Source organism: Coregonus clupeaformis, chromosome 21, assembly GCF_020615455.1.
Source record: "Coregonus clupeaformis isolate EN_2021a chromosome 21, ASM2061545v1, whole genome shotgun sequence".
Taxonomy (NCBI): Eukaryota; Metazoa; Chordata; class Actinopteri; order Salmoniformes; family Salmonidae; genus Coregonus; species Coregonus clupeaformis.
In genome coordinates, this window is record NC_059212.1 from 53028965 (window position 1) to 53054784 (window position 25820).

Genomic DNA, 25820 nt, shown 5'->3' on the forward strand with positions numbered 1-25820 from the left:
CAAAATAGGAAAAATGCCAAGGGGGGTGAATAGTTTCACAAGCCAATGTAAATGCATATTCATCTCTGTTTCAGCACCAACTGGTAGATGTAAAAATACTCTGATCTTGTAGATTATTTAGGCACATTTTAGGGTTAGGAAAGTACTGTATGTATGAATCATTAAAAAATAGATGTTTGGAGTGCCTTTACGCACAAAATATATTGATTAATTAAAAATACAGTGGTTTGATTCATTCTGAAAGTTGTCATATTCAAGTTCAATCCATGAAATATTGGAAGGTGGAAAAAAGTGTACAATAGGGGTTGAACAATAGTCCTGTAAATCTACAGTAATTCTCACTAATCATGGAACTGTATGACAATGGTCCATTCGTCGTGAACCGATTTTCAGTTTGCTTCCATATGGCTGGTTTCGCATTCATCTCCAGGGATCATAAGGAATAATAATCTAAAACAATTGCTATGTGTATTTACAATCCCCTTCTCCAAACGGATTACTCATTTACCTAGATCTTATCAATGTATAAATTACATTCACATTTTAGTAGAAGCTCTTATCCAGAGCGATTTACAGGAGCAATTAGGGTTAAGTGCCTTGCTCAAGGGCACATCGATAGATTTTTCACCTAGTCGGCTCGGGGATTAGAACCAGCAACCTTTCAGGTACTGGCACAACGCTCTTAACCACTAAGCTACCTGCCGCCCCATATTACAGTGTATGGAGAATGCTGTTATTTCTATCGTAAAAAATAAAGTAGATGCTTTTTCCACTTGGAACCGGCAGGTTCGCTCAAACTTATTCATGGTTTCCTCACGCGTAAAGGTGGTGGAATTATGAGGGAATGAAGTCAAGGTCAGAATATGGTGTATCTGTAGACACACCTCCACCACACCTTCATTTATTCCATCTTTACCCGAACGAATAGCGGGTGAATAGCATGCTCTTCTCATGCTTAAGTTCAAGGTCAGAATACACATAGAGAAAAAAGTGCATAAAAAGGGAATTACGTTCCATTTACGCTCGCTTAAGTCAGGTCGGAATCAGTGCCTAGATGAATTGAGGATGAAGACACTGTTCTTATTCGGTTCAACATTGCAGTCAATGCCCAGAATGGATTCTTAAAGGTTAGGCGTGGATGAATCCAGGGGTAAACAGATAGAGCTGTGTGGGGTTCATGAGTCTCCACGATTATAAACCGTATCTGTATCCTTTCCCTTTATAATTACCACACAGCCTATTTCTCGCTCTCTCCCCTCTCTCTCTCTCTCTCTCTCTCTCTCTCTCTCTCTCTCTCTCTCTCTCTCTCTCTCTCTCTCTCTCTCTCTCTCTCTCTCTCTCTCTCTCTCTCAGCACATGGTTGACTACTTATATGTTCACTGCAGAGGTTTTGCTGCGTAAATAAATGCATATTAGATCCAGTATCCCCTGATGCTGCATTATAATATACAGCTGGATGTGACATTATGTTCTCTTTCACATAGATTATGATTGCTCTCATGGATTAAGCTTGTCTCTGACTGACACGCTCATTATGGTAGTAATCCCAATACACAGTCAGTCCCCAAAAAGCATAATTTTATTTATGATAATTGTAAAAATAATAATACTGATATTGTGGTATAATACTGATATTGTGGTGTCTCTCATTCTAGATAAATGTGCAATGTATATATTTTAGACTGATGTATGCCCATGTAAACCTGTGTGATACTTCGAGAGGACAGAAGGCATGTGCAGAAACAAGACAGAGATAACACAACAAGGACAGTATGTCAGTGGCCACCAACCATAGACCTGGATGATCTACACATGGTGTGCAGGCATTTTTTTAAACACTAAAACATGCGATTCGACTAACAATTAAGACATGGTTGGTTCTAGGTCGAGAACAAGCCTGAGTACCTTGTAGCTCTCCAGGACCAGGGTTATTTTTTTATTATTTGGTTATCACGGTTGTTACTGTATAAGCTTATATAAAAGGGAAGCTATATTTATTCAAAGCCAAGCTTACAGATTGAGTCAGAGAAAGAGAAGGAAAAATAGTGAATGACAAACAACGAATGACAGGCATAGACGTGCAACATCACTGACAAAAGATTCAACTCTATTTTTTCATCATCCACAGTTGGCTACCAGATACTGAACTTGCAGTGTCCAACGTACAATCAATGTGTGATCGACAAGGATGAGTATATCAACAAAGAGCAGATCAGGTAATAGCCCATTTCAAGTACTTAACACCTACAATTGTAACTCTTCAGCAGGCAACATTCTCAACAATGTCCAAGTCATTCTTTCTGGGAAGTAACGATGAACGCTGAGCTATTCAATGAACTATTCTATTAAGCTATTCAAACCTTTTTTGTGAATTACTGAATGCTGAGCTGCATGCTCCAATATTCCCTCTAGTGGATTGCCCACTTTGTCAGAAGATAAATAGGAATGGGGAGAGAGGGAAGGTGAGAAGAGATAAGAAGAAAGAGGAAACGGAGGGATGGACGTAATCCAGTCTCAGGCTGAGTGAGGGGGGCCGGGAGGAGGAGAAGGAGGGAGGAAAGTCATCCCGTCTCAGGTTGAGTAAAGGGGTCAGTGAGCTCCTCCTCCTCTCTCACCACTGGGAGCTGGCTGCTGCTGGCGCTGCGAGCCTGGACCTGCTCAGAGACCGTCGGGAGGGATGCAGTGTCCGGGAGGGCTGAAGGGACAGGATGAAGAGGAAGAGAAGGAGAAGGATGTGGGGGAGGAAGAGAGGGAGGATAGAGTGGAGGACGAGTGTGAGGATAGAGAGTAGGATGAGAAGGAGGACAGGGAGGACGAGGAGGAAAAGAGGAAGGATGAAGAGAGAGAGAGGATAGTGAAGAGGAAGAGAGAGAGGAACACAAGGAAGAGAGGAGGAAAGACAGGGTTTGGAGAGGAAGGGTACAGGTCAAATGGAAGGGATAGGGTTGGAAGATGGAGGATTGAGGGAGGAAGAAGCCAAAAGGAAGGCATGAAAGATAGAACAGTTGCAAAGGAGGAGACAGACACTGACATAGAAGAGGAAAAAGCTTTAATGTAAAGTCAATGACCCTTTGGATATCCTGTATTCATTAATCCAGAGTGTGTTTGTATCTTCCTGCAAGGCCAAGACTATGTGTCTGAGTATGTTGACTCTATCTACATCTTCAGTCAGATAGGACTGGGAAAATATGAACTAATTCAAAAGAACATTTGCATCCAGAGAGAGTCAGACATAGGTCTGTGATTTCGCTGTTTCTTATTCATCGGAAATGAGAGAAAACATATCTTAGCTTCGTATGATTCGAAGTAATGACCATTAGCATAATATGATGAAATCTGAGAAAAACATCAAATGAATTAATACAAAAGCTGTCAGGGGCCGTCACGTTAGGTGATCCAAGTCAAACAGCTATGATTCTCCTACTGTATAAACAGGCCTAGCAGGTGGCATTTCATCAATAGCATCCAAAACTCGCCCAGCAGTTGCCTGTCAGAGTAGTTCTTAGAGTAGAGTAGGTAAATAAAGGATGCACACCTCACACTTCATTTTTTCCCCTTGCTGTGGATTTATTTCACCAAGGAGAGATGAGTGTGTGACTTTTTTCCATTCATAAAGTTATAATGTAGTTCATAGGGAGTAGGGACATTTGTCACAGGGAGAAGGGACGTCCTAAAATATACACCGCACCTGCCTCCCAGGGACTTTGTCATAGGGAGTAGTAGGGATGTCCTAAAATGTACAACACAACTACCTCCTAGGGACTTTTGTCATAGGCAGAAGGGATTTCCTAAAATGTGCACCGTAGTGTTATTGAGGAGGGTCTAAGAGGAGCTTTAGCCTACTTACCTCCTGGGATCTCTGTGAGCTCGTTGAGAGGAGGCACTGTCTCCAGTGTGTTGGCGTAGTCCTTAGCTGCTACTCTCTGAGCGTGTCGCGCCTCAATCTCCTTCTTTGTCCTGGGGATACGGCATTTGAAGATGCAGCATAGGGTAATGACTTACAAATGGAGAAAGAGGGAGAGAAAGAGAGAGATGAAATATAATAGTATTTCCCATGTGGAATGTTATACATGTTTCTGAAGTACATCTGAAGACCTATTGAACTAGACACTACTCAACGGTGTCACATTACAGCTATTATATAACTGTAATAGTGACACTATTCAGTATCCGCTGTTATCAGACTATTTTCCTTTTTGTTGATTCGGTCTATGTTGTGACATGGTAAATTATTACTGTATAGATGTCTGATGGATTATCACTAAAATAGAATGCCATCTTTGTCTTGTGAAGTGTAATTGCTGTCCTCCACCCCTTATTGAACCATGCATCATGTGGTCGATAAAGCAATCCCAAATAGACGATGCCATGACCATTTGGAACCCTCCCTCACAATAACCATCATGACAATTCAGCGCATATAATATTACAGGACCATGATATTTATTTGACCTTTATTTTAGCAGAGTCCCATTGAGACCAACGTCTCTTTAGCCAAGTAAAACTAAACTCCACAGATTGTCCCGTGTAATTGAGTGCTGTTTCTACAATGTACAAAATTAAGAAAAACCCTTGAATGAGTAGGTGTGTCCAAACTTTTGACTGGTACATTATATAGAAATAGTGACACGATAAATAAATAGACTGTATAACAATAACGAGTAAAAATAACATGGTTATATACAGGGAGTACCAGTACCGGGTCGATGTGCAGGGGTACGAGGTAACTGAGGTAGCTATGTAGATATAGGTAGGGGTAAAGTGACTAGGCAACAGGATAGACAATAGACAGTAGCAGCAGCGTATGTGGTGAGTGTGAAAGTATGTCTGTGTGTGTGTGTGTGTGTTGCGTCAGTATGCATGTGTGCGTGTGTTATGTGTGTGGGCGTATGTGTTATGTGTGTGGGCGTGTTGGGGTGTCAATTTACATATGTGTGAGTGTGTGGGTAGAGTCCAGTGTGTGCATAGAGTCAGTGCAGGAGAGTTAGTGCAAAAAAGTGTGTGTGTGTTGGGGTGTGTATGTGTGTGTTGGGGTGTCCGTGTAAGTATGTGTGAGTGTGTGGGTAGAGTCCAGTGTGTGTGCTGAGTCAGTGCAAGAGAGTTAGTGCAAAAAAGGGTCCATGCAGGTAATCCGGCTAGCCATTTGATTAGCTATTTAGCAGTCTTGTTTAGCAGTGTTATGGCTTGAGGGTAGAAGCTGTTCAGGGTCCTGTTGGTTCCAGACTTGGTACACTGGTACCGCTTGCAGTGCGATAGCAGAGATAAAAGTCAATGGCTTGGGTGGCTGGAGTCTTTGAACAATTTTTGGGCCTTCCTCTGACACCGCCTGGTATAGAGGTCCTGGATAGCAGGGAGCTCGGCCGTACTCACCACCTTCTGTAGCACCTTGCGGTCGGGTGCCTTGCAGTTGCCTTACCAATCGGTGATGCAGCCAGTCAAGATGCTCTCAATGGTGCAGCTGTAGATCTTTTTGAGGTTCTGTGGGCCCATGCCAAACCTTTTCAGCCTCTTGAGGGGGAGGAGGCGCTGTTGTGCCCTCTTCACAGCTGTGTGGGTGTCTGTGGACCATGTTAATTCCTTAGTGATGTGGACAACGAGGAATTTGAAGCTTTCGACTCGCTCCACTATAGCCCCATCGATGTGGATGGGGGCGTGCTCGCCCCTCCGTTTCCTGTAGTCCACGATCAGCTCCTTTGTCTTGCTGACTTGGCCACTCAGGAACATTAATTATTGGTAAGCAACTCCAATGTAGATGTGGCCTTGTGTTGTACAGTAGGTTATTGTCCTGTTGAAAGGTGAAATTCCTCTCCCAGTGTCTGGTGTAAAGCAGCCTGAAGCAGATTTTGCTCTAGGATTTGCCCCAAACATAAGGCTTTGCATTTAGGCCAAAAAGTGCATTCCTTTGCCATGTTTTTTTTTGCATTATTTCTTTAGTGCCTTGTTGCATACAGGATGCATGTTTTGGAATATATTCTGTATATATATATTTTTTTATCCATCCTCAGTTTTCTCCCATCACAGCCATTGAACACTGTATCTGTTTTAAAATCCCCAATGGCCTCATGGTGACATCCCTGAGCAGTTTCCTTCCTGTCCTGCACCTCAGTTCAGGACAACTGTATCTTTGATGTGTCTGGGTGGTGTAATACATCATCTACAGCATAATTATTAACTAGACCATGCTTAAAGAGATATTCAAGTTTCAAAGTTTCAAGTTCAAAGTTTATTCGCCATATGCACAGGATACAACAGCTGTAAAACAGTACAGTGAAATTCTCACCTTAAGAGCTCTTTCCGAACAATGTATTGATAATAATAATAATATATACTGAGTGGACAAAACATTAAGAACACCTTCCTAATATTGAGTTGCACCCCCCCTTTTGCCCTCAGAACAGCCTCAATTCGTTGGGGCATGGACTCTACAAGGTGTTGAAAGCGATCCATAGGGATGCTGACCCATGTTGACTTCAATGCTTCCCACAGTTGTGTCAAGTTGGCTGGATGTCCTTTGGGTGGTGGACCATCCTTGATATACACGGAAAACTGTTGAGCGTGAAAAACCCAGCAACGTTGCAATTCTTGACACAAACTGGTGCGCCTGGCACCTACTACCATACTTCGTTCAAAGGCACTTCAATCTTTTGACTTGACCATTCAACCTCTGAATGGTACACATGCACAATCCATGTCTCAATTGTCTCAAGGCTTAAAAATCCTTCTTTAACCTGTCTCCTCCCCTTCATCGACACTGATTGAAGTGGATTAAACTAGTGACATCAATAAGGGATCATAGCTTTCACCTGGATTCACCTGGTCAGTGAAGAGCAGGTATTCATAATGTTTTGTACACTCAGTGTAGATAATAAATATATATAAAAATGTAACACACAAGAGTGGGGCCTCCCGAGTGTCGCTCTAAGGCACTGCATTGCAGTGCTTGAGGCGTCACTACAGATCCGGGTTCGATCCCAGGCTGTGTCACAACCTGACATGACTGGGAGTCCCATTGGGCGGCGCACAATTGGCCCAGAGTCATGAGGGCTTTACTTGGCTCATTGCACTCTAGCGACTCCTTGTGGCGGGCTGGGCGCCTGCAGGCTGACTTCGTCGTCAGTTGAGCGGTGTTTCCTCCGACACATTGGTGCAGCTGGCTTCTGGGTTAAGCAGGCGGGTGTTAAGAAACGTGATTTGGTGGGTCATGTTTCGGGAGTACGCATAACTCAACCTTCGCCTCTCACAAGCCCTTTGGGGAGTTGCAGCGATGAGACAAGATTGTAATTGGATATCATGAAATTGGGGAGAAAAAGGGGGTAAAATTTTTTTATAAAATAAAGAGTGACAGTGAAGGTGTTTGTGTCAGAGTGGGTAGAGACCTGTTGGATGGGCATAGAGCCGGTGTGGATAGTCTGTGGGAGAGGGAGAGCAGTAGCTGTTAGCCATTTAACAGTCTTATGGCCAGGGGATAGAAGCTGTTTAGGAGTCTGTTGCTCTGAGCCTTGATGCACCGGTGCCGCTTGCCGGACAGGACTATGGAGAGCAGTCAATGTTTGGGTGGCTGGAGTCTTTGCCAATTTTTCGGGCCATTCTCAGACACTGTCTGGCATGTACGTCCTGGATGGCTCCAAGTGATGCGCTGGGCCATCCGCACCACCCGGTTGAGGGCGGTGCAGTTGCCATACCAGACGGTGATACAACCAGTCAGGATGCTCTTGATCGTGCATCTGTAAAAGTTCCTGGGGATCTGAGGGGCCATACCAAATATTTGCATCCCCCTTAGGGAGAAGAGGCGCTGCCGTGCCTTCTTCACGACTGGGCTGGTGTGAGAGGACCTCAGTGATGTGGACACTGAGAAACTTGAAGCTCTTGACCCTCTACACTGCAGCCCGTCGCCCCCCGTTTGTACACAGCAGCCCGTCGCCCCCCCGTTTCCTGCAGTCCACAAAGTCGTGGGTAAACAGGGAGGACAGGAGGGGGCTAAGCACACACCCCTGGGGGGGGGTCAGCATGGTGGATGTGTTGTTACCTACTCTCACCACCTGGGGTCGGCCGGTCAGGAAGTCCAGGATCCAGTTGCAGAGGGAAGTGTTCAGTCCCAGGGTTCCAAGCTTGGTGACGAGCTTGGAGGGCACTATGGTGTTAAACACTGAGCTGTAGTCGATGAACAGCATTCTCACATAGGTATTCCTCCTGTCCAGGTGGGAGAGGTCAGTGTGGAATGCAATTGAGATTGCATCATCTGGAGATCTGTTGGGTCAGTATGCAAATTGGAGTGGGTCTAGGGTGTCTGGGATGATGGAGTTGATGTGTGCCATGATCAGCCTTTCAAAGCACTTCATTATTACAAATGTGAATGCTACAGGGTGGTAGTCATTATGGCAGGTAGCCATAGAGTTCTTGGGAAAATGAATGATGGTGGTCCGAGACATGTGAGGATTACAGACAGGTTGATAATGACTGTGAAGATGCCTGCCAGCTGGTCTGCGCAAATTCTGAGATCACTCCCTGGAATACCATCCATCCCCGCGGCCTTGCAAGTGTTGAGCAGATGAAAAGCCTTACGATTTCCTCGGAGAGCGAGATCACCCAGTCCTCTGGGACGGCGATGGCCCTCATACATGGCTCGGTGTTGTTTTTGTTGAAGCGTGCATAAAATGCATTGAGTTCGTCTGGTAGAGAGGCATTGTTGGGCAGATCACGGCTAGGTCTTCTTTTGTAATCTGTAATGGACTGTAGCCCTTGCCACATGCGTCGAGTGTCGGAGCCGGTATAATCAGATTCCACCTTGTTCCTATATTGTCCTTTTACCTGTTTGATGGCTCTGCGGAGGTAACTTCTTGTACGCGTTCGTGTCCTCAGCCATAGCATCTGGGTTGGCTGCGATAGCTCTGTGTGCAGTAGTTCTGTCCTTAAGCTTAACGCATACCTCTGTGTTAATCCAGGGCTTTTGATTGGGGAAGCAGCGAACCTTTACTGTGGGGACAACATCAGCGATGCATTTCCTGTTGAAGCTGGAGGTGGTTAGCTCATCGATACTATGACTGACTGACTGACTGACTAACTGACTAACTGACTGACTGACTAACTGACTAACTGACTAACTGACTGACTGACTGACTGACTAACTGACAGACTAACTGACTGACTAACTGACTTTCTAACTGAATAACTGACTGACTGACTGACTAACTGACTTTCTAACTGACTGACTAACTGACTGACTGACTGACTAACTGACTGACTAACTAACTGACTTTCTAACTGAATAACTGACTGACTGACTAACTGACTGACTAACTGACTGACTGACTGATTAACTAACTGACTGACTGACTAACTAACTAACTAACTAACTAACTAACTAACTGACTGAATAACTGACTGACTGACTAACTGACTTTCTAACTGACAGACTGACTAACTGACTGACTGACTGACTGACTAACTAACTGACTGACTGACTGACTAACTAACTGACCAACTGACCAACTGACCAACTGACCAACTGACTAACTGATTAACTGACTGACTGACTAACTGACTGACTGACTGACTGACTAACTAACTAACTAACTAACTAACTGACTGACTGAATAACTGACACTAACTGACTGACTGACTAACTGACCAACTGACCAACTGACTAACTGACTAACTGACTAACTGACTAACTGACTAACTGACTGACTAACTAACTAACTAACTAACTGACTGACTGACTGACTGACTGACTAACTGACTGACTGACTAACTGACACTAACTGACTGACTGACTGACTGACTAACTGACTGGCTGACTAACTGACTGACTAACTGACTGACTGACTGACTGACTAACTAACTAACTAACTAACTAACTAACTAACTAACTAACTAACTAACTAACTAACTGACTAATTGACTGACTGACTGATTGACTAACTGACTGACTGACTGACTGACTGACTAACTGACTTTCTAACTGACTGACTGACTGACTGACTGACTGACTAACTGACTGACTAACTAACTAACTAACTAATTTTCTAACTGAATAACTGACTGACTGACTAACTGACTTTCTAACTGACCAACTGACCAACTGACCAACTGATTAACTGACTGACTAACTAACTAACTAACTGACTGACTGATTAACTGACACTAACTGACTGACTAACTGACTGACTGACTGACTGACTGACTGACTAACTGACTGGCTGACTAACTGACTGACTTACTGACTAACTGACTGACTGACTAACTAACTAACTAACTAACTAACTAACTAACTGACTAATTGACTGACTGACTGATTGACTAACTGACTGATGACTGACTGACTAACTGACTAACTGACTAACTGACTAACTGACTAACTGACTAACTGACTGACTAACTGACTGACTAACTGAATGACTAACTAACTGACTAATTGACTGACTGACTGACTGACTGACTGATTGACTAACTGACTGATGACTGACTGACTGACTGACTAACTGACTAACTGACTGACTAACTGACTGACTAACTGAATGACTAACTAACTGACTAATTGACTGACTGATTGACTAACTGACTGATGACTGACTGACTGACTGACTAACTGAATGACTAATTGACTGACCTACTGACTGACTAACTGACTGACTGACTAACTGACAGACTAACTGATTGATAAATTGACTTTCTATCTGACTGACTGACTGACTGACTGACTGACTAATTAATTAATTAATTAATTAATTAATTAATTAATTAATTAATTAGTCAGTCAGTCAGTCAGTCAGTCAGTCAGTTATGACTGACTGACTAACTAACTAACTGACTGACTGACTGACTGACTAACTAACTAACTAACTAACTAACTGACTGACTGACTAACTAACTAACTAACTAACTAACTAACTAACTAACTAACTGACTAATTGACTGACTGACTGATTGACTAACTGACTGATGACTGACTGACTAACTGACTAACTGACTAACTGACTAACTGACTAACTGACTAACTGACTGACTAACTGACTGACTAACTGAATGACTAACTAACTGACTAATTGACTGACTGACTGACTGACTGACTGATTGACTAACTGACTGATGACTGACTGACTGACTGACTAACTGACTAACTGACTGACTAACTGACTGACTAACTGAATGACTAACTAACTGACTAATTGACTGACTGATTGACTAACTGACTGATGACTGACTGACTGACTGACTAACTGAATGACTAATTGACTGACCTACTGACTGACTAACTGACTGACTGACTAACTGACAGACTAACTGATTGATAAATTGACTTTCTATCTGACTGACTGACTGACTGACTGACTGACTGACTGACTAATTAATTAATTAATTAATTAATTAATTAATTAATTAATTAATTAATTAGTCAGTCAGTCAGTCAGTCAGTCAGCTATGACTGACTGACTAACTAACTAACTGACTGACTGACTGACTGACTAACTAACTAACTAACTAACTAACTGACTGACTGACTAACTAACTAACTGACTGACTAACTAACTAACTAGTTAGTTAGTTAGTTAGTTAGTTAGTTGTCGGTCGTCAGTCAGTCAGTCAGTCAGTCAGTCAGTCAGTCAGTCAGTCAGTCAGTCAGTTAGTTAGTTAGTTAGTTAGTTAGTTAGTCAGTCAGTCAGTCAGTCAGTCTAACTAACTAACTAACTAACTAACTAACTGACTGACTGACTGACTGACTAACTAACTAACTAACTAACTAACTAACTAGTTAGTTAGTTAGTTAGTTAGTTAGTCAGTCAGTCAGTCAGTCAGTCAGTCAGTCAGTTAGTTAGTTTATCAGTCAGTCAGCCAGTCAGTTAGTTAGTTAGTTAGTAAATTAATTAATTAATTAGTCAGTCAGTCAGTCAGTCAGTCAGTTATGACTGACTGACTAACTAACTAACTGACTGACTGACTGACTGACTGACTAACTAACTAACTAACTAACTGACTGACTGACTGACTGACTGACTAACTAACTAACTGACTGACTGGCTGACTGACTAACTAACTAACTAACGAACGAACGAACGAACGAACGAACGGACTGACTGACTGACTGACTGACTGACTGACTGACTGACTGACTGACTGACTGACTGACTGACTGACTGACTGACTGACTGACTGACTGACTGACTGACTGACCGACTGACCGACCGACTGGACTGACTGACTGACCGACTGACTGACCGACCGGACTGACTGACTGACTGACTGACTGACTGACTGACTGACTGACTGACTGACTGACTGAGTAACTGACTGACTGACTGACTGACTGACTGACTGACTGACTGACTGACTGACTGACTGACTGACTGACTGACTGACTGACTGACTGACTGACTGACTGACTGACTAACTGACAGACTGATTTATACATGCATTTTATTAATGTGATTTATGTAAATATAATTACAAGGGAGGATTGATGTGAGATTGATAGGTACTTAAGTGAATGTGTGTGAATATTCTCATCTCATAAATAGTCTTGAATGAGTCTGGCACACTATTATGACAGGTTTGGAGAAATACTTACTGACTGCTAGAATAAACATAGAGAAGATGCCAATGACCTGCCATAACCGCAGTCCCCAGAACACAACTGTTTCTGAAGTGACTGGGTCTGGCTTCTTTGGGGGATCTGTCGGTAAAAGCTGTTGGAGGAAAAAGAGACAATATTTGCATTAGTTACTTATTGTGTAATCTAGACAGATACTCTTCAAATCACTATGCAGTTTGAGAATCTTCATATAAATTAGCCGAATGCAATTTGGACAAATACCGCAATTGAAGCAAATATCAATCTGATTGAGAGAATAATTGTTTTCGCTTCCTTTCAGTTTCTGAAGAGACACAACTGGAGGAAATACAGATTTGGAAAAGACAACCCACTGGACACACACCGGTTGAATTTTCAATGAAATGACTTGAAGCAACGTGGAATTGACGTCTGTGGCCAGTGGGAAGTTTATGTCACTGTGTGTTTAGGGAGAAAAGGCTTGACTTGGAATAAAACCCTCAAAAATAGGATTTTGTAGATCATGCAGAATCTGGAACATGCCAGTCTGATGTGACCCCTCATGACCCCTTCATATTCTGAATATCTCAGTCAACCTTAGGCCACTTGTGAATGAGTGCTACCAGCACACGCCTAAAATCTGCCTCACAAATTGCCTCAACAATAGAGAACAATGGGTTGAATCCCAACCATCTTTCACAGATATAGAAAGATGACTATTTGAATAAGAAAAAAACAGAAAAAAAAACAAGAGCATTGAACAACAAGCAACAAAACAGACAAAGAGCAACATTATGTTTGTCATGTCATGCCCAATCACTTTGAACACTAGAATCTGTCTCCTGTAGCTCACTTGGTAGAGCATGGTGCTTGCAACGCCAGGGTTGTGGGTTTGTTTCCCACGGGGGGCCAGTATGAAAAATGTATGCACTCACTAACTGTAAGTCGCTCTGGATAAGAGCGTCTGCTAAATGACTAAAACATGTTTTTAAATGTATTAAGTCATTTTGTCCCACCAATTTGTTATATTATGTTGACTTTCCCAACTTTTGCTGAAAACTCAAGCTGGAAATAAGGCGCTGGAAAGCTACAGAATGCTGAGAAATACTGTAAGAACACAATGAAAACTAAATAATTGCCTCACTGAGTGAATGGCACTGATGGAGGAGAATGAATCACACATCTTGGCACAAAGAGTGAATGGAAAAAAACATGAAGCACTCTCCCCCTAATTAGAGGGATCCAAACACTTTTCGTTTGGTGGGGAGGAAAAGGACACTTTTAAACTGAACATGCTCCTTCTTTAGTGTGACAACGATCCTAAGATATTGTTTTTGAGATATTGATCCGATATGATTGGAAGCATGTTTTTTGCTGACTTCATACAACATCATAAACAAACTAAAAATAGTCTCTAAAGTGTTGAAGGTTATAGTGTTAGTCTGAGGATTCACATTTCAACACTTTTTTTTATTTCAGATAAGTCTTGAGAAAATGGGTGAAATGCAGCACTAGCAGACAGACATGAATCAAGAAAGATAAGCCAACCCCTCTTAGATCTGACTCAAAGTTACTAGTCCATATCCTTGACATCACAATAAGGCTACAATCAGAGGTTAGGCTGTTTTATTAATACAGTCATCATTATGATTAATTCAAACGCCTGGTGATGAGCCTTACATTATCTATCATGTGTGAGATGTTTGTTAAAAGTATAGTTCACCCAAATTACAAAATTACATATTGGTTTAGTTTATACCCTGTAGCCAGTCTAACAAACAAACAGTGCCAGGGAAATAAAACCAACGCGTTGATTGCTGTCATACCATGTCCATAGACTGCTTACACATTTGTGTGAACTATCCCTTTATGTGAATAGAGGCTATGAAAAGAAAAGTGTGCTGTGATTGCAGTTTGTTCAGGAAGGTGTTGGAAAATCTATACCGTGCTGCATGGTGTACTGCAGGCAATGCGAGCCATCACACTTACCCTACAACACACACGCACGCATGCACACACGCACACACGCACACACACACACTGTGGGTCTCATTCCTCTATCACACCACAGTCAGTGAGGTATTCTTCCTGGTGCTCTAGTATTGACATGCTTGTTTAATGGAACAACAAGCGATGGGTCCCATCCAATTATGTACAGTGCATTCGGAAGGTATTCAGACCCTTTGACTTTTTCAACATTTTGTTACGTTACAGCCTTGTTATGTTACAATACCCCATAATGACAAAGCAAAAACAGATTTTTATACATTTTTGCAAAAAATAAATAAATAAATAAACCATACATTTACATAAATATTCAGACTGTTTACTCAGTACTTTGTTGAAGCACCTTTGGCAGCGATTACAGCTTCGCGTCTTCTTGGGTATGATGCTACAAGCTTGGGACACCTGTATTTGTGGAGTTTCTCCCATTCTTCTCTGCAGATCCTCTCAAGCTCTGTCAGGTTGGATGGGGAGCGTTGCTGCACAGCTATTTTCAGGTCTCTCCAGAGATGTTCGATCGGGTTCAAGTCCGGGCTCTGGCTGGGCCACTCAAGGACATTCAGAGACTTGTCCCGAAGCCACTCCTGCGTTGTCTTGGCTGTATGCTTAGGGTCATTGTCCTGTTGGAAGGTGAACTTTCGCCCCAGTTTGAGGTCCTGACAGCTCTGGAGCAGGTTTTCATCAAGGATCTCTCTGTACTTTGCTCCGTTCATCCTTCCCTCGATCCTGACTAGTCTCCCAGTCCCTTCTGCTGAAAAACATCCCAGGTTTTGTGACGCTTGGCATTCAGGCCAAACAGTTGAATCTTGGTTTCATCAGACCAGAGAATCTTGTTTCTCATGGTCTGAGAGTCCTTTAGGTGACTTTTGGCAAACTCCAAGCAGGCTGGCATGTGCCTTTTACTGAGGAGTGGCTTCCGTCTGGCCATTCTACCATTAAGGCCTGATTAGTGGAGTGCTGCAGAGATGGTTGTCCTTCTGGAAGGTTCTCCCATCTCTACAGAGGGACTCTGGAGCTCTGTCAGAGTGCCCATCGGGTTCTTGGTCACCTTGCTGACCAAGGCCCTTCTCCCCTGATTGCTCAGTTTTTGCCGGGCGGCTAGCTCTTGGAAGAGTCTTGGTGGTTCCAAACAGAGGAAGAAGAACAGAATTAATGGTCAGACTGTGTTCTTGGGGACCTTCAATGCTGCAGAATTTGTTTGGTACCCTTCCCCAGATCTGTGCCTCGACACAATCCTGTCTCGGAGCTCTACGGACAATTCCTTCGACCTAATGGCTTGGTTTTTGCTCTGATATGCACTGTCAACTGTGGGACCATATATAGACAGGTGTGTGCCTTTCCAAATCATGTCCAATCAATTGAATTTACCACAGGTGGACAATCAAGTTGTAGAAACATCTCAAGGATGATCAATTGAAACAGGATGCACCTGAGCTCAATTTCGAGTCTCATAGCAAAGGGTCTGTATACTTATGTAAATAAGGTATTTCTGTTTTTCATTTGTAATAATTTTGCAAAAATGTCTAAAAATCTGTTTTTGCTTTGTCATTATGGGGTATTGTGTGTAGATTGATGAGGAAAATGTTTAATTTAATCCATGTCAAAATAAGGCTGTAACGTAACGAAAAGGGAAGGGGTCTGAATACTTTCCGAATGCACTATATATTAACACTGGATTGCTGATGCTATGTATTGGCTATTGAGAGACTTTGAAGCCATATTGGCACTCCCAAGTAGGAGCAGTCTTCAATAGCAATAAATTGAATTCTACAGTATTTCAATTAAATGTTTCAAGGACAAAATTACATGTATTTAAATAATTTTTGTTGTAGTGGGGACATCACTATTAGTAATAAAAAACTTTAAGAAATTACTTTTTTCTTTTTCTTTTTGTCTTTTTGTATGTTTATCTCACAGAATATAATTTACAAGTATGCATTACGGTGTCTGTAATGGAATAAATGTGGCAAAAACGAATGCAGACATTAATAAACGCATTTCTATAGCTTCCAAAATATTTTTTTACAACGGTGGGGGAGTGCCAAGATGGAGGCACTGTGGCTTCAACACAGCGCACCCTATTAGTTATCTAGTGTTTATACAAATCATTGGTTTCATCTAGCAGCCCAGCCCCATAGTTCATGTCTACAGATCAATATATGATGGGTCAGGACACGGACACTTATTACATTTTCTGACGTTGTAAATAATCTCATCTCACACTGAAATGGTCAGACGGTTTATAGAATAATACATCTGGGAAGAAGCCAAAACACTTGTGCATTAGTTCAGATGACTTTCAAGCAAATGGGACTTTCATGTGAAAAAGTACATTATGTTTTTTAATTCAGAGTGCAATATTAGAAACATTCATGGACGGATAATATCCTTCAGCAAAAACATTTCTATTGATTTTTTCAGTACAATTTGATTAAACTTGACAGGGAGGAGTCAAGCATCTGTGCTTTTCCAATAATGACCAGGATGGATATATTACAGTCGTGCATTTGACCAACGGTGCACATTTCAGTGGTGGCTGGTGGCACTTTAAATGGGGAGGACAGGCTCATATTAATGGCTGGAACAGAATTAATGGAATGGTCTCAAACACATCAAACAACTGGTTTCCATGGGCGTGATACCATTCCATTCATTCACTCCATTTATTATGAGTCCTTCTCCCCTCACCAGCCTCATTTGGGTGCAATGTAATCTAACAGTCAATAAACCGGATGAGAACAATGTACAACTATAACATTTTCAAAACATAGATTACTGTACATCTTGAAGCCATTGTTATTTAGGTAGATGTGTTGTTTAGTCATTGGTGGATTGACCAACAAATAAAATCATATGTAGGAAATGACTCTGGGCAAAACTCTTCTAGACAACATACATGTATCTTTTATTTTTTTAAATGTAGATTTGTAGGCCAACTACTGAAAGACCATTGCCTTGAGGTACTGTATATTTTGTAAGAGAATTGTAATTCTTGGAATTGTAATGTTGTAATTTTTCTCAGTATTATTGACATGTTGTCTCTCATCTGCAGTGTGACAGACAGGGGTGCGTCCGAAATGGCACCCAATTCCCTATAATACAGTGCACTACCTTTGACCAAAGCCCATCTATTACCTACGTAGTGTACTACTTTCGATCAGGGCCCTAGGGCTCTGCACAGGGAATAGGGTTCCATTTCAGACTCAGCCAGGATCTTACAGGGCTGAGTGTTTGAGCTCAGTTGGGAGCTGCGTGTTAGAGCTGATTGGCTTTGGAGAGTCAGCATGTTAACAAGATGTCATGGGCCTAACATTGTCTGACTTCTCAGCAAATCTCCAAATGTCAGCAGTGTACTGTATGAGAATGTGTTCTATCTGCCAAGGCCATCAGGGGGAGAGCCTGTTGCCAAAACAAAAACTAATAATGGAGTTTTGATGAAAATGGTTTGTAGCCTGACATGACTTTACTCCCAAGTGTAATGCCACTTTAGGGGGGAAACAGATTTTAACTCTGCTGCCCTTAATTCAAAGTAGTGAATTCATAGTATTTCAACATGCTTATGTAATGCTAAAATGTCCTTTCTCGCTCTCCTATTTGATGTGGTGGGATTAGTGGATGAGCCAGATAGCTTTGGTAAACATATTGAGACAACTCAGATCCAGTGGGAGAGTTGACTCTGGCTGCAGCTTGCAGTTGCTATGGTTGTTGAATTTTCAATGTCAAACCTGATTCAGGAAAGGCTTAGTTGAGATCATTTTGACTTTATGCCATAATACGAACACACTCTTAGAAAAAAAGATGCTAAGTAGAACTATACAGGGTTCTTCGGTTTGTCCCCATTGGGGAACCCTTTTTGGTGCTGGGTAGAACCCTTTGCAGAGTTTTCTATCTAGAACCCTCTATGTAGGGTTCTTAAAAGAACCGCCTGTATATGGTTCTACCTAGAACCCTCTATGAAGGGTTCTGCCTAGAACACTCTACCGAGAACCCTTTTATCTTAGGAGGGTTCTTCCTAGAATCCTCTATGAACGGTTCCACCTGCCTTATTGGCCTTAAATATTTAATTAGTTATGACAATACATTACAAACTGTATATCATAAGGCCTTTCTTTGAGGGCCTAGTTATACCCTAACACAGTGGTGTTAGGAATCTCCTGGTTTACAGGCCACATCAGGCCTGCAAGTCACATTATGCTGGTTTATAAAGTGATGTGTAATTCCTATTGGAATCCAGCCAGAGTTAGGATATCCAACAAGTGGAAATGTTACTCACCCGCAACCCGCATTCAGAATGACTGCCAGGGTAGGGAAGATTAAATACTGAGACTACCTCAATCATCTAAACTGGAACAACCATCTCAGTAGCTGGTGCAATAAATCCAATTACTAACAGATTCAATTATACAATTAATCAATCAATGTACATGCAAAAACACAGATATTACAGTAAAACAAACAATTCTGAAAATTTCCCTGCAATAGAGCATGCTGGGAAATATTATGTATGGTTCTATGTGGCGGCAGGTAGCTTAGTGGTTAAGGGCGTTGTGCCAGTAACCGAAAGGTCGCTGGTTCTAATCCCCAAGCTGACTAGGTGAAAAAACTGTCGATGTGCCCTTGAGCAAGGCACTTAACCCTAATTGCTCCTGTAAGTTCCTCTGGATAAGAGCGTCTGCTAAATGACTAAAATGTAAATATGTAGAACCCTTCTTGCCTTCCAAATAATCATTCTTGCCTTCCAAAGAATCATCAAAGAACCCTTTCTTCAAAAAACAGTTCTTATGATGTTAAAAGGTTTTAGGTAGAACCCTTTGCCTTACAAAGAACCCAAAAAGGGTTATTCTGATCAAAACGGTTCTTGGTAGAATAACCCTATCCCTCCGCAAAGAACCCTTTTTTCTAAGATAATATTTTAACCGAACCTGATGTCGTTTTTCAAGCGAGTATACATCACATGGGTATTATAATTCAAATAATTCGGGAGAGGTGTCATGTGCATGCTGTTTCTCTTTCTCTGTTATTATCTAAATGATAAAACATCTCCTTTAAGATTTCCCATTACTTAACTCCCTCTCGGAACATAATGAAATCTACCTCCTAAGTGAATGAAGATACACTGAGTATACAAAACATTAAGAACAAAACATTGAATCAACATGGAAAACTGATTGGATTTGAAAAAAGTTATTAACGTAAGGGAATTTCCTATTTTTTTCACCCAACTTTTAACCTAAATCCAATGACATGGTGACATTTTTTGTTGATTTCACGTTGAATTCACGTTAGTTGACAACTCAACCAAATGTAAATCAAAACTAGACGTTGAAATGACATCTGTGCCCAGTGGGTTATGATTGACCTTGTTCACTAATTTCCAATTTCATTACAATCAATGAATCAGCTTTTCCTACTGGATCTGTCACCTATTCTCTATTAAAGTCTCTGCCGAAATCTTCTGAAATCGACATCTGAATATCAGAGACTGATAAATACAAATATATGGAGCTGACCACCTTGGGAAAACTATGAGAGAACTCTGGAGTTTTGGGGAAGCACAGCTGTGAGCTGCCAAGTGACACGAGCCTACCAGACGAGCTAAATTACTTCTATAAGACCTTTAAACAGGTCAACATTCACAAGGCCGCAGGGCCAGACGGATTAACAGGACGTGTACTCCGAGCATGCGCTGACCAACTGGCAAGTGTCTTCACTGACATTTTCAACGCTCTCCCTGTCTGAGTCTGTAATACCAACATGTTTCAAGCAGACCACCATAGTCCCTGTGCACAAGAACACTAAGGTAACCTGCCTAAATGACTACCGACCCGTAGCACTCACATCTGTAGCCATGAAGTGCTTTGAAAGGCTGGTCATGGTTCACATCAACCCTAGACCCACTCCAATTTGCATATCGCCCCAACAGATCCACAGATGATGCAATCTCTATTGCACTCCACAGTGCCCTTTCACACCTGGACAAAAGGAATACCTATGTGAGAATGCTATTCATTGACTACAGCTCAGCGTTCAACACCATAGTGCCCTCAAAGCTCATCACTAAGCTAAGGACCCTGGGACTAAACACCTCCCTCTACAACTGGATCCTGGACTTCCTGACGGGCTGCCCCCAGGTGGTAAGGGTAGGTAACAACACATCTGCCACGCTGATCCTCAACACGGGGGCCCCTCAGGGGTGCGTGCTCAGTCCCCTCCTGTACTCCCTGTTCACTCAGGACTGCATGGCCAGGCACGACTCCAACACCATCATTAAGTTTGCCGATGACACAACAGTGGTAGGCCTGATCACTGACAACGACGAGACAGCCTATAGGGAGGAGGTCAGAGACCTGGCCGTGTGGTGCCAGGTCAACAACCTCTCCCTCAACGTGATCAAGACAAAGGAGATGATTGTGGACTACAGGAAAAAGAAGAGGACCGAGCACACCCCCATTCTCATCGACGGGGCTGTAGAGAGCTTCAAGTTCCTTGGTGTCCACATCACCAACAAACTATCATGGTCCAAACACACCAAGACAGTCATGAAGAGGGCACGACAAAGCCTATTCCCCCTCAGGAGATTGAAAAGATTTGGCATGGGTCCTCAGATACTCAAAAAGTTATACAGTTGCACCATCGAGAGCATCCTGACTAGTTGCATCACTGCCTGGTATGGCAACTGCTCGGCCTCTGACCGCAAGGCACTATAGAGGGTAGTGCGTACGGCCCAGTACATCACTGGGGCCAAGCTTCCTGCCATCCAGGACCTCTATACCAGGCGGTGTCAGAGGAAGGCCCTAAAAATTGTCAAAAACTCCAGCCACCCTAGTCATAGACTGTTCTCTCTGCTACCGCACGGCAAGCGGTACCGGAGCACCAAGTCTAGGTCCAAGAGGCTTCTAAACAGCTTCTACCCCCAAGCCATAAGACTCCTGAACATCTAATCAAATGGCTACCCAGACTATTTGCATTGCCCCCCCACCCCTCTTTTACGCTGCTGCTATTCTCTGTTTATTATCTATGCATAGTCACTTTAATAACTCTACCTACATGTACATTTTACCCCAATTACCTCGACTAACCGGTGCCCCCGCACATTGACTCGGTTTCGGTACCCCCTGTATATAGCCTCGCTATTGTTATTTTTACTGCAGCTATTTAATTATTTGTTACTTTTATTTCGTATTATTTTATATTGTATTTTTTGTGTGATTTCTTTTGGTATTCTTTCTTAAAACTGCATTGTTGGTTAAGGGCTTGTAAGTAAGCATTTCACTGTAAGGTCTACACCTGTTGTATTTGGCGCATGTGACAAATACAATATGATTTGATTTGATTTGTTTGTCTATTGAAGCAAAAACAGGGATCTACATGAATATTAAAGCTACTCTGCCTCATTGGAGGATCTCATCACTTAACGCCCACAAACTACAAATGCTGCTGACGCTGCTGGTGATTATTCACACTATCAACAGTCTGCGTATCCATCAGCGATAACAGTGCATGTGTTGTCATTATTTCAAGACAGACTTTTCTAGAACTTTCATGTTTATTCTCTGATCTAGCATGGAATTGTGTTGCTTGTATTGTACAACACCCTGTATGCGGTATAACATGAAGTCTCACATTTCAAAACAATGCATTAGCTCCCTTCTATATTCTGCGGTGGTGCTCTCAACTGCCTGCCACAGTATTTCATTTCTGATTCCGGCGCTAACGGCATCACTCCCAGTTTTAGAAAATACAAATGGCGGCATATGGTGATCACTACATCTGTGCATGCTGTAACAACCCGTCTTCGCCATGCTACTCTAGGAAGAACGCCATTACAAAGTATTCTGTTACGACACATGTATATTGACTATTGTCTAAGGGGCCGCCCAACACTATAGCTCTATAGCGAACAAGCCCCATTCATTAATCACATGAAAACAAGCAACCAGCCTATAAACAGTGGAGGGAGCGAGTGTGACGGACACCCACACCTCTGTAAGCAGTAACCCGATGATGAGCCTCAATCTGTGGACAGAGATGTGTATGAACGAACACGTTCTTACCTCTGGGTCTGGGACCTGGGAGAATACAGTGGAGATGCAGAAGGAGAGCAGCGCTGCCCCCAATCCCAGCAGCGCCGGCTGGGGAGGGGGACACGAAGAAGGCCGTTCCCTGGCTGCCATTGTTTCCCCCCTTCCTTTCTCCCTGCAGGCTACAGCTCCTTGCCCCCTCTCTCCCCTCCTCTCTTCTGCCTGCCTGGCTGGGTGGCTGGGCTGGGTGGCTGCGCTGTAGGCTACCCTGGACAGGACCACAATGGCCTGGGTGATTGATGGTCAGAGAGGGGTGCTGACGGGGACGGTGGGTGTCCTCTCTCCTCTCATCTGGTGTACTGCCTCTGCCTCTCCTCCCCTTTACTTCTCCCTCCCAACACAGAGCACCATACACAACTATAACACACCACACTGTCTTCCTGTAGACAGCTCCACGAGCCACTAGCCAGCCCCTTCAGTTAGGGTCATTAATTAATTAATAGGACCGGTGTAGTTTACAGCCCATTCTGCCAGGAACGGGAGGTAGGGAGGTTATAACACTGCTCCGTCTGAGGGACGGGAGGGAGCTACCTGCTTGTGAGGGCAGTGGCTTGCGTAGAACAGTCAGGGGAACATCGAGAGGTGAATGACATCATCTTTCAGTTCTACTGTCCTTGTCCTCTGTGTGGAAGTACATAATACAGAAGTGTAGGTTGTAGGTGTCTGGCTTCAGAACACAGTGTTTGACTGACACTGTGTTGTTGCCAGTGGACTGTTGCCAGGTATTTTGCTCCTGAAATTACAGAAGAATAAATATAATCAATCACAATTTACTGACCTCAGTGTTACAAGTATGTTATAACATAGTTTGTGTTTTTGTCCAGTTAATTTTTTGTTTACAATGACCAGATATTCACACAAACCTGACTGGTCCATTTCACAGGATTGGTTTCTGCATCTATAGCTAAAAGCTATGTTGAGATCAGTTGATGCTATACTCTATTTTGGCCATATGTAACACCAACACCTCCACAATAACCAGACAGATGCAGAGGTGGTTAGCTAGTGGTCATGGAACACACTGATGACGGCGCAGTTGCACAATGAAAGAGCTGAGGCATAGTGACTGTCACTGTAGCAGTAGCATGGAGGATAATCCCTTTCCCTTTAATCCCAGGCTCACATCCACATCACAGGAAGATATCTACTGGTCAATTTAGTTTAGTTTAGTTTATTAAGATATCCATTAGTCCATCCAGGAATAATACTCCCAGAGTCTTTATTTGTCTGGCTAAGCCACCTTTTCTTGTCAGTCTAAGGAGTCACTTAGGCAACTTAGGCTGCGTTCACACAGGCAGCCCAACTCTGATCTTTTGTTCCACTAATTGGTCTTTTGACCAATAACATCAGGATCTTTTCACATCAGATCTTTTTCAGAGCTGATCTGATTGTTCAAAAGACCAATTATTGAAAGAAAATATCAGAATTGGGCTGCTTGTCTAAACGCAGACAATGTCCTAGATCTAAGCTCTTGAATGTTAAGCTGTCATACTCTCTATGATGAACCCTTACAGGACGTGAGAGGCCTACAGTACTCAATACGATACATGAATGTGCTGCTCTTAGTTTGAATTAGGTTGCGTCTTGTCACGTAAGACAAGCCACAATTAAGGATTTCATAAAGGGGGCCAACAGCCTAGGTGTTTTTCTCAGTCTTAAAATACCTCACTCTGACATGTAAGTGCCCTTACAATGTGGTAAATAACTGCATTAAATTACTCATCAATCTCTTTTGAGTGTTTTGTATACTAGGAGATACCAATGAGCTCCTGATAATGGTCTTCGGGAATGTCAAATGGTGGAAAATGTACAGGTTATTTTGGATCTGGGTTGCGCTGGCAGCGTGAGGTAGTTAACTGGGTGACAACATCACTTCCTGTGGGCAGCCACCTGGAACACAAAAATAAAGGGGTTTAAATACACATCACTTAGATAAATTGTCCAATGGAAACGCCTGCTGATTTCACAGGGGCAATTAGTCACACCTGTGACAGAACAAGCGACACAATCTGGCCTGATTCTTCTGATGGTTAGATGGGAGGATAAAGGGGCTTACGTGACCTAAGTTACACAAGCAAATTAGTTGGAAAACAAAATATGATTGAAAGGTTGATACTGGTGATTTTCTTCCAAAATAGGTTATTTTTTTGTTTAGTCAAAATGTCTTTGATATAGATAGAAAGTGGTGATTAGTCAATAGTTATTTCAAGGCACCATACAAACATTTCATCACCTAGTTTTATAATCCCCTGAGCTCTAATATGATATGAGAGTCGATAACCACAGCATGAATGGCATTGAAGGAAGCTTTTGGACATTTGCTTGGTTACCAGAAGCAATAGCAGCGCAACAACTAAATGGATGTCAATGGTACCTTTTATTCAGCATTGTCCTTGGTGCTACAGATTTTGTCACACAATTGCACACACAATAAATGCTTTTCTCAATACAAATTGCTGTCATGACCAGCTCTCCACTCCAAGCCTTTGCTGTACTTTGTGTAGACACTAGACAGTGGGCAGGGTTTTGACTAGATGGTATACAGCTACAGACAGAATTGACTTTTTGTAGCAGGTTAGGAGAACTTACGCAGCAGGTTAGGAGAATTAACATAGTAGGTTAGGAGAAATAGGTTAAGGTTAGGAAAAGGGTTTGAGTTAGGGTTAGCTAAAATTATAAAATTCTCCCCGACCAGTAGACCTGCAGGCAACATGGGAAATGCAGATAATTGGCCAACTAGGTTTTATTCTCTATAGTCGCAAGATGCGAGGGGGCAGCTGTCATCCTCATAGCTCACAACAGGAAGTAGGCAGCAGTCACGCACAAAGATGTGTTGATATTCTGTTCTCTGACAGCTAGGTCTGGAACAACATGTTCGTGGAGGAGGATTTCCCTCATGCTCTTTTCTTCTTCATGACAGTGACCATTATGGTATTTTTCTATATATAGAACCATTACATATTTATTTGTCACAATGTCAGTGTTACAGTGGGGAGAACAAGTATTTGATACACTGCCGATTTTGCAGGTTTTCCTACTTACAAAGCATGTAGAGGTCTGTAATTTTTATCATAGGTACACTTCAACTGTGAGAGACGGAATCTAAAACAAAATCCAGAAAATCACATTGTATGATTTTTAAGTAATTAATTTGCATTTTATTGCATGCCATAAGTATTTGATCACCT

General features: G+C 42.4%; 1 protein-coding gene across 2 annotated transcripts in view; it reads right to left on the reverse strand.

The window, feature by feature from the left end:
• Positions 1-23134, reverse strand: part of tmie (transmembrane inner ear) — a 33823-nt gene extending 10689 nt beyond the window's left edge. Inside the window, exons 1-4 of one of the 2 annotated variants that reach the window (XM_041842378.2) lie at positions 22606-23124; positions 12566-12683; positions 3848-3997; positions 1575-2695 (exon numbers count right to left, since the gene is read on the reverse strand). In XM_041842378.2, the coding sequence (XP_041698312.1) occupies positions 2562-2695; positions 3848-3997; positions 12566-12683; positions 22606-22725 (522 nt within the window). In that variant the 5' untranslated portion in view covers positions 22726-23124 and the 3' untranslated portion in view covers positions 1575-2561. Of the gene's footprint in view, positions 1-1574; positions 2696-3847; positions 3998-12565; positions 12684-22605 lie in introns of those variants that run through there. The other variant, XM_041842379.2, reaches the window with a different exon arrangement.
• Positions 23135-25820: the final 2686 nt, after the last annotated feature.